A 10,974-nucleotide genomic window follows, 5' to 3' on the forward strand; every position below is an offset into this window, starting at 1 on the left:
TAAACTTAAACTACATCCTTAGAGTATCATTTTTAGCAGAAAACATCCTTTAAGTATTTGTAAGTAAACAACTTTCATCCTTTTGAAAGTTGTTCATTTACAAATACTTAAAGAATGTTTTATGCTAATAATGATACTCTAAGGATGTAGTTTAAGTTTGGGGTATAGATAAAGGATGTTTTCTGCTAAAAATTATACTTTAAGGATGTAGTTTAAGTTTGGGGTAAAGATAAATGATGTTTTCTACTAAAAATGATACTTTAAGGATGTAGTTTAGATTTGGGGTATAGTTGGCCAAAAACCTTGCTATGTACGTACAATATCTTTAGCTTATAGCCTTATTTGTCATTTTGTTCTTGTTTTTATCTATCTAACAATTAAGATCTATAATTTAGAAAATCGATTATTTCCTATACAATTTTCATTTATAATGTCTTTTTTTTTTGTTTATTTATTTTAATATAGTATATAATCATATGTATTGTATTGTGTAGTGTTGTCATGAGCATGAATATTGAAGTATTTTTGTTTAATTGTCAGATATCATTTTCATATATTTTGAACTTGACTATCAACTAGCTAGAAAAGTATCACATTCATGAAACTTTTTTTATTTTGTCATTTGTTACTCAATACATTTTGCAATAATTTTAGATGATTATGTAAAATATTGTACAAAATAACTTGTGATAAACGTGCAACACACGTGTCGACAGACTAGTTAAAAAAATGACGATAACACTCAATTGACCCCTTGGTATAACACAAGGTAAATTTTATAGCGAAGTGTTTGTAATCATATATTTTGCCATATAATCACCTTTTTTTATCACACTTGTAATCATTGCTTTTCTTTTCTAGCGACTTTAGGACAGGTGCTTCTATACGTTTAACACCTAGAAAGGATCTAAAATCTTTTAAATAAAATAGTATCACAATAGAACAACAGAAAACAAAAATAATATTAAAATGATTGGAAGGATAATACTGTCACAAACTTGTTCATATATTGAGATAATAAATGTTACATTCTATAGGAAGGAAGAGCCTTCAGTTGATTTATCAGTTCCTACATATCTGTATTAAGCAAAAGTCTCGTTAAAATGTAAATTGAGATACTTTAGAACCTTCAGAATAGAAGATATGGCTTCTGTATATACACAAAGGAACCTTGTAATGTTTCCACTTAAAAAGTACTTGTTTAATCAATAAAAAAGGTTTAAGAGCATTAACCAGTAAGCATTTGCAATGCATTTGAGTCAACCAGGTAAGCAGATTAGAATAAGTTGAGACTCCACAAAATTGTTGTTGCACCTTGTCGGATCATACATAAATTCATTGATATTTTTGAAGAGTCCGAGAAACATAGGTTCCCACAACCCCTATGTACTCAGTCTCCATCTTTTCACAATAACTATTTCAAGCACCGATATATTACAGCTCAAGGATGAAACAGTCAAGTTACTAAGAATTGAAACATACAAGTTGCAGGGGCGCCTTAACGTGATTGGGCCTAAAGCGAAATTTTAAAATAAAAATAACACTACACACACATTTAAGATGTTAAATATCAAGTTATAAACAAACTTTTTAATAATAAACTACTTATAGCATATTATTATCAAGTTATAGCATATCAAGAAATAATATATTATTCTCATTCATTTTTTAAAATAATAATTAACTTATTTAAATAATTCAATTACCTTATTTAAACCAATGTAGTTAATTAAATTTATCATTTTAAGTTACCTTTTTTAAACAAACTCTTAATTAATGTAATTTAAATTAAATGTTATATAGTTACCTTTTTTAAGATAACTACAAAATAATAGGGATTTTATCTCTAAAACAGTTACAGTTTTATTTTTAAAACTGTAAAACGTTATCTAAAAAAAAAAATTTATATTCCCCAAATTTTTGTTCTTCCCCTACTCTTTTTCAAAATCATTACCTCTGCACGCCTATCAAAACTTTTCACCAAAATTCGCACGCCTAATTTATTTTCACCAAATTTTCTCTCAAAATCACTTCTCTCTTAACAGTCTTCTTCAAGAATTCTCAAATATTTGCATTCAAATCTTCATTTTTAGCACTCAAATCTTCAACTCTTGCGATAAACAAAACGTACAATGTCGAAAAGAGGCAACGAAACCCCGAGAAAAAGTAGAAGATTGAATGAAGAAGCAAGCTCAGACGATTTTCATGCTCCATCTTTCAAAATTTTATCACAAACACAATCTCAACCTTCATCTGTTAAAGTTAAATCTAGATCAGGGAAATCAACAATAGGAAAAAAAAAACAAACATCCAAAGGAAAACGAGAAGAAGAGAAAAGGGAAAGAAAAGAAAAATGTAGATGAATCTGAGAAAATAAGAGGAAAGGAAAAGAAATCGAGGAATCATCAGATTCTGAATCTGATTTTGTGGAAGAGTTGATAAAATCAAAATCCAAAAAATCAAGAGCATCTGAAATCGATACGTCACATTTACAAGAAGAAGAAGAAACAGTTAAACCCAAAAAAAGTTCAAAGGTTAGTAAAAGTTAATTTTTTTAAAAAAATTTATGTTCTGTTATTTTTATTTTCAGTTATTTGGGTATAAAATAGTTAAAATATAAATTTTGTGTAAATAAATAATGTATGAATTGTGTATGATTCATTGTATGAAATTACAGATCTCTTCATATTACAATATCAATTGCTGAAACATGTATTTTTTATGTATGATTCACTGTATGAATTGTGTATGATTAACTGTATAAATTGTGTATGATTCACTGTATGAATTTTGTATGATTCACTGTATGATTCACGGTATATATAAAATGTGTATGAAATGTGTATAAATTTTTTTGTATCAAGTTTTTTGATAGTGTTGAATAGTAATATCCATAATTAGTTATACTTTATGTTTTGATTTGTATATTTTGGTGTTGAATATATTGTGTATGAAAGAATGTTGTAAGTTTGTTTGAATTGTGTATGATTCACTGTATTAGTTTTGTATTACATGTGTATGATTAATGTATTTAATTTTTACAATTTTTTAGGATAAGAAGACACAAACACATTTGTGTTCATGTATTAACATGAATGTGTTTGCGGATTTGTTGACCTTTTTAGTTCAAGATAAGTTTCAACAATTCCTAGATGAAACACCTTTTGAGACACTTAAAATCCATTAAAATCCAATGTCAATTGTTGAGACACTTATTTATAATGGGGAATGAAAATGTTAGTGATGACTTTGGCATTATGGAAAATCAAAGAATGATGAAGGCGCAATCAGTGAAAGTGAAGTTACAGGAACAGTTGCTAGCAAGAAGGGTGGACCTCGAACTCATAAAGAACAAGTTATGGACACCACCAATTATCCTACTCCGAAATTCCGTATCAGGAAGTAGAAATCTTCATGGCACAATGTACATTTATTTGAATGACTTGTTTTTTTTTTACTTATGAACAATTTATGTATTTTTCCAGTTTTTTTATTATGACTACTCTGATGGTTTTATATTAATTACTACTGATTATTACTAAATGTGTCTCACTTTAACATATATGAACACCGTATGAATCATGTATGAAAATCATATGAATTATGAATGTCATATTAAAATTTGATATATGGTACATAGTAATGTTAAATTATTCCATAAATTTGTTTTGCATGAATACTATACACTTTCAAATACAAACAGAAAGGGATATTAATTATATTACTGGTATGAATACTGTATGAAAAATGTATTAATTATATCATACAATTATACATTAATAAATGTGTATCACCATCTTGCATACATTATTCATACCAGTAATATACATACAATTTGTTTCTGTTTGTATTTTTATTATGACTACTGATGGTTTTCTATAAATTATTACTGATTATTACTAAATGTGTCTCACTTTAACATATATGAAACTGTATGAATCATGTATGAAAATCATATGAATTATGAATGTCATATTAAAATTTGATATATAGTACATAGTAATGTTAAATTATTCCATAAATTTGTTTTGCATGAATACTATACACTTTCAAATACAAACAGAAACAGATATTAATTATATTACTGGTATGAATACTGTATGAAAAATGTATGAATTATGACAAATTATAAAATATATTTTTCACAATACAAACAGAAACAAATTGTATGTATATTACTGGTATGAATAATGTATGAAAACTGTATGAATTATAACATATTATAATTTAATATGTATAACATAAACATACATTATTTTTTTATATGCAAGTATTGAATTTGTATAAATGTATAAATTTTGTATGTAGTCCCCATTATGAATGCAATAACTGAATAAATGTTATATGATTATACGAATTATTATTGTTAACATATGTCAATATATGAACAGTTGTATATACAATGTATGACATTTGTATGAAAAGTAATATTATTCAATAAAAAAACATTTTATAACAATGTAATGCCTCAAAAACACAGATTTAACATTACGACATCATTGTTTTTGTACAGGATAATTTGAACAAGTCTTCCTATTGTGTCCAACCTGATGGCATCTACTGCATGTGCCTTTTGTCTTCTTGAATTTCACATCTGCGAACACCTTCCGCCGTTCAAGTTTGGGTCTTCCTGCTGCTCTTTTTGGACCAGGCGGCATCAATTTAGGATCTGAAATATAACTTGGTATATCCCATGTACGCTCGACCGGAATGGCATAAGCATCTTTGAAATTCTTGAGGCTATAAAAAGCAGAACATATGCAATATAACATGGGAATTTAACATATGCAATATAACATGCAATTTAACATATGCAATATAACATGGGGAAAAAAATACGACACATTAATAAAATATTAAAAAAACGAACCTGATGAATTCCATTTGCCACCATGTTTAATTAAAATTGACACAATTTTCTCCATCAAATCAAATCTAAACTTTTTCAACCTTCAATTTTAATTGTTTTTCCAAAAAAAAAAAACCATAAAATATGACAGAATTCGAATATATGAATATACTTCAATTTCTGGAAAAAAAAAATGATACACGTTTATGGAAAGAAAGATAACAGAATACAATCTTTTAAGATTAAAAAATCAAAAATAATTACCATTAAAAACGGATTGAGATAATTAAGGTTCATATCTATAATTAATGTATTTTAAAATCCCTTAAAAGGTGCACATTTTGTTGTCAGTTAATAACAGTAACTACATTCAAGGAAATTATCCAATTTTAATTATTCATTTTTTAATTTTATTTTTCGTCCTATTTAGAATAAATATTTACAATATTTTAATTTAAATAAATGCTATAAGTTGATATATTAAATGTTATAGAATGAAAATCAAACTCTTATGCCATAACTTGAGAATATGACTACATAATATGCTATATACCTAATTTACACAATTTTAAATTAGGGCCTAAAATATAGACAAACTTTATATACTTATTTATTCAACATTTATATTTCTTACTCTAGTTAGATAAAGATTTTTAGTGTTTTCTCAATTATTAATTTTAGGTAAGATATTATCAACTCAACAATGAAAAACATCCTTTCAGTGAGACAATTATTATATGAATTGTTAACATAATTTTATAAGTAATTAGTTGACAAATATTAAATAAAGATAAGAGTTAAAATCATAAAATTTGACGCAAGAAGTTGATAACTTGTTATATCCCATTTTAATATGATTTTAGTAATGCTTGAAACCAAAATTTTAAAAAGAAATAAAACAGAATTTGTAACTCACTTTGTTCAACATTTTTCACTACTAATTCTTATTTTTAACAAAGTAAAAAGATGTTAAAGTGAATAAAATAATATATCTTCTAAAAAATTATACTTTTTATTAAAAAAAAATTAATTTTTGAGTGTTGGCACTCGTTTATTTTTTGTAGTATAAAACTTTTAAATCATGATTTATTCTTGATAAAAATTTAAGGGCCTTCGGAATTCGGGGGCCTAAGGAATGCATAGAGCCGGCACTGATACTAATTATTGAAATGTGTCCTATCATTAATATTTGTCTGCAACTGTTACTCATATTTATGATGATATAGTTCGTGCTGCTTAAATGAATTTAAGGCATATATATCCTGGAATAAGCTTGTCACTCTTTACTTTTACTACCATTTTAGTAACAATATGGCTTTTAGATAATTTAAATATGTGCGGTAAATAAAGTTGGAAAGCAATTTAGAAATCATATAAAGAAAAACAAAACATAAAAGCTGGAAGTACTAACCATTCAATATAAAGAAGAATGTAAACTTATTTTTTAAATCGAATAAATAATTGCAACAACCATTCAATTTAACCTGAATTATATATGAACTTATCAACCAACTTATCTCTTTAGTACTTTTATCATCAACTTTGTTGACTAATTCTTCAAAATAGTTAGTTTACAGAAATCAAGTTGTGGGTCTATTTTCTAGGATTAATGGGTTTATGTTTTACTTAGTCAATGAATATATATTCTTTTTATAGTGGACCATGTACCACTTTTCCATTATTCATGTGTTGCTTTATTTTAGCTTTAGTAGTTAATTGAAGCCTATAAAAGGGCAATAGAGTTTTTGTTTTAAGATATAAAAAAGTTTTGCAATAAAGAAAGAAACCTTTTGTCTCTCAAACTCTTTCATTTATTCTTTGCCTTCTCGTCCAACAATTTTGGTATTAGCACCAGTTTTTTTAAGAGTAACGAGAGATAAAATTTCATTTCAGCCCCAGAAATACTAAATCGGAGAAACAATGGCATTAAACTCTAACAATAAATCCCAACATCTTCCAATTTTCAAAGGGATGAATTATCATTTTTGGAGTCTTAAGATGAAGAATCTCTTCAAGTCTCAAGAGTTGCGGGACTTGGTGGAGATTGAATTTGCAGATCCGGATGAAGACCAAGCACAACAGCTACGGGAGAATCGCAAGAAAGACTCAAAGGATGTTCCTGATTCAACAAGCCCTTCATGACGATTTCCTCAAATTTCAGCAGCAGAGACTTCTCACGAAGCTTGGGAAATTCTGCAACAAGAGTATATGGGAGATAAGAAGGTAAATGCTATAAAATTACAAACTTTGCGTGGTGATTTTGAAACTTTACTGATGAAAGTAATGAATCTGGTTCGAAATTATATGTCTAGAGTGTCTTCCATTGTTAATCTTATGAAGTCGTATGGGGAGAATATTAGTGATGAAATTTTTGTTGCAAAGGTGCTGAGATCTTTAACAAAAAAATTGAGCATGTGGTTGCTGCTATTGAAGAATCCAAGGATTTATCTGATTATTCATTTGATGAATTAATGGGTTCTTTATTAGCTCATAAAGATAGGATAAACATGTCTCATGAGAAAATTGAAGAAAAAACATTCCAGGTGAAAGAGGAGTCATCTTTCTACAAAGAAAAATCCACAATTTTTTCTGGCAGAGGTAGAGGAAGAGGCAGATTTCGTGGCCGAGGTCGAGGCCGCAGTAGAGGAAATCAATTCAATCACACCTGTCATCCCAAGAGTGACTTTCAGTGCCAGTATTGCAAAAAATTTGGTCATAGTGAACCATATTGTTGAACTAAGCAAAAGGACCAGCAGAATCAAACAAATTTCTCTGACACCGCAAAGAATGAAAGTAAGCTATTCATGGCTCATTCTTCAGTCACTAACATAACTGATAATGTTTGGTTTATTGATAGTGGATGCTCGAATCATATGAGTGGCATAAAGTCTTTATTTAGAGACCTCGATGAGTCACAAAAGAGTGAAGTTCGACTTGGTGATGACAAGCAAGTTCGAGATGTAGGCAAAGGACCATAGCCATCAAGACAATGCAGGGCAATGCAAAACTTCTTTTCAATGTGCAACTTGTTCCTGGTTTGGCACATAATTTACTGAGTGTTGGAAAACTGATATCTAGTGGTTACTCTGTTTTGTTTAAAAATAGTTCACGTTTATCAGTGATATTAAGTCTGGTAAGACTATAGCAGTTGTGCCTATGACCCAAAATAACATGTTTCCCCTTAATGTTTCAATTGTGGAAAAAAATGCCTTAATTGCTAAAGGTGTTAATGAAACTCAACTATGGCATCTCCGTTATGGCCATTTGAACATTAATGGGCTGAAATTATTGACTAGGAAGAATATGGTAGTTGGATTACCAGAAATGGGTGATCTTGATTGTTATGCGGAATTCGTGATAATACGAGAAAATATAAACGCGAAAAACAAGACAACAGATTTACGTGGTTCACCAATAAATTGGCTACGTCCACGGGAAGAGGGAGAGCAGTTTTATTAAGGAGAGGCAAGAACAGAATTACAGAATAGGGTTTGCCATAGCGTCTATATATAGTGCTAAGCTACGCCCTAACAGGCTTGGGCCCAACATACAGAATTAACAGATAATTAAGGGCCCAGTACAATAACATTGTATACCGTCGGGCCGGGGGCGTCTCCGCCCCCCCGGACCCCCAGGCCAGGGGGCGCGTCGCCCCCCTGGACCCCCCGACTCGCTGACTGGGCAGCAAGACCCCCGTCCTTTCTGTTTGTAACGGGTCCGATTCAAGGCATTCAACATTGATTTATGTGAAGGTTGCATCTTCGGGAAACAAAGTAGAAAAACATTTCCTGTAGGAAAATCATGGAGAACTGCCTATTGTTTTGATCTTGTACATGCCGACCTATATGGACCAATGAAGACCGAGTCACTTGGTGGGAGTCGGTATTTTCTTCTATTTACTGATGATTATAGTTGTATGAGTTGGGATTATTTTCTGAATTTCAAATCAGAGGCGTTTTAGAAATTCAGGTTCAAGGCACTCGTGGAGAAGCAAACAGGCTGCTACATTAAGGCTTTTCGCACAGACCGTGGTGGTGAATTTTTATCTAATGATTTTACTCTTTTTTGTGAAGAGAATGGAATTGGCAGGGATCTTAGAAGACTGTACTCGGCACAAGAAAATGGAGTCACCGAGCGAAATAATCATACTGTGGTTAATATGGTTAGAAGCTTACTTAATGCAAGGGGACTTCTTGTTCATTTTTGGGGAGAAGCAGTGGCTGCAGCTGTGTACCTCTTAAACATTCTCCAACCAAATCCGTATTAAATCGAACTCCATATGAAGCATGGACAGGACAGAAACCACGAGTAAGCCACTTGAATGTTTTTGGTTGTATAGCTTATGCTTTGGTTAATTTACTTTTAAGCTAGATGAAAAATTATAGAAATGTATTTTCATTGCGTATAGTTCTCAATCCAAAGCATATAGACTATATAATCCTACTAGTTGCATAGTGATTATCAGCAGAAATATTGTATTTAATGAAGAATCAGCCTGGGAGTGGAACGACAAGGAAGAAGATTCAGTCATCCAAATTCCAGCTCACGCGAAAGTAGGGCATACAGGGATACTTGAAATAGCAAGTTCTGATTTTTCCTCACCTGGCAGCAGCAATACTGACCATACTGCTCATGGAAGTGGCAACAATTCTACTCCACCAAGCTCTTGTTCACCACGTTCGGCATCATCCAGCTAGACGCCACCAACAAAGTTCCAGTCACTGCAAGATGTTTATGCATCTGGTAGTTTTGCCCTATTAGCTGCCAAACCGACATGTTATGAAGAAGATGCAAAGCAACCAGAGTGGCAGGATGCGATGATTGAAGAGATTCAGGCTATCGAGAAAAATCAGACCTGCGATCTAGTTGATTTGTCGGAAGGGAAGAATGTTATCGGGCTAAAATGGATTTTCAAAACAAAGTACAATGCTGATGGAAGTGTCAAAAGGCATAAAGCTCGACTTGTTCCAAAAGGATACTCTCAACAACAAGGCATCGACTTTGATGAGACTTTCTCACCAGTAGCTCGCTTTGAAACGGTTAGAACTACTCTAGCCTTGACTGCTCAACTTGGTTGGCATGTGTATCAATTCGATGTTACGTCTGCTTTCCTAAATGACGAGTTACAAGAAGAAGTTTATGTTTGCCAACCTGAAGGCTTCATTTTTAGGTGAAGGAAAGAGAAAAGTATACAGATTGAAGAAGGCATTGTACGGATTAAAGCAAGCACCACGGGCATGGTATAGCAAAATTGACTCTTTTTTTTTAAGAGCAGCAATTCAGGAAAAGTGAAAATGAACCTACTTTTATGTGAAGAAGCGAGGTAATAGTGACTTTCTAGTTGTCTGTCTTTATGTCGATGATATTAGATATATGGGCTATTGTGAATCTATTGTTTCTAACTTTAAGAATTGCATGATGAGTAAATTTGAGATGTCCGACTTGGGTATGCTGCATTATTTTCGTAGGATTGGTACTCGATGATGGTATAGGTGCAACAAATGCTTTTTATTGTAGAAGCTTGGTTGGTGGTCTAAACTACTTATCGCACACAAGGCCTGATATAACATTTTCTGTTAGTTTGATTTCAAGGTTTATGAATAGTCCTTCAAAGAAACACCTAGGTGCAGCCAAGAGGATCTTGCGATATGTTGCTGGCACAACAAGTCACGGAATTTGGTACTCAAAAGTATCAAGTTTCAGATTAATTGACTTTACTGATAGCGATTGGGAAGGTAGCTTAGATGATCGCAGGAGCACATCTGGGAATGAATTTAGTCTTGGTCCAAGGAAATATGGTGTGACAATAAGGAGACAATTGCTATGACAAAAAATCTTATTTTTCGCAATATAACAAAGCACATCGACACTCGCTATCACTTTATTCTCGATCTAGTCGACGGAGGAATAATTTTACTGAATTTTGTGGCACAAATAAACAGACTGTTGATGTTCTTAGGAAGTCGCTGCCCCGCAACAAGCATGACTTATTCAGACGACAAATGGGAGTTTGTGATTCTGAAGAAATGGGGAGTGTTGACTAATTCTTCAAAATAGTGAGTTTGCAGAAATCAAGTTGTGGTTCTATTTTCTAGGATTAGTGGGTTTATGTTTTACTTAGTCAA

The 10,974-nt window shown here is 31.4% G+C and overlaps 1 protein-coding gene across 2 annotated transcripts; it reads left to right on the top strand.

Moving 5' to 3' along the window:
• Nucleotides 1-8,592: 8,592 nt before the first annotated feature.
• Nucleotides 8,593-10,630, top strand: LOC114074245 (uncharacterized mitochondrial protein AtMg00820-like). Of its 2 annotated transcripts, none has more exons than XM_027912115.1 (2): nt 8,593-9,888; nt 10,007-10,630. In XM_027912115.1, the coding sequence occupies exons 1-2, from the start codon at nt 9,667-9,669 to the stop codon at nt 10,139-10,141; spliced, it is 357 nt and encodes a 118-aa protein (XP_027767916.1). In that variant the 5' UTR covers nt 8,593-9,666; the 3' UTR covers nt 10,142-10,630. The 2 variants fall into 2 exon arrangements, 1 of the variants encoding a protein (XP_027767916.1); XR_003574665.1 differs by having other exon boundaries at nt 9,772-9,888; nt 10,020-10,630.
• Nucleotides 10,631-10,974: the final 344 nt, after the last annotated feature.

The sequence above is a fragment of the Solanum pennellii genome, chromosome 1, assembly GCF_001406875.1.
Source record: "Solanum pennellii chromosome 1, SPENNV200".
Lineage (NCBI taxonomy): Eukaryota > Viridiplantae > Streptophyta > Magnoliopsida > Solanales > Solanaceae > Solanum > Solanum pennellii.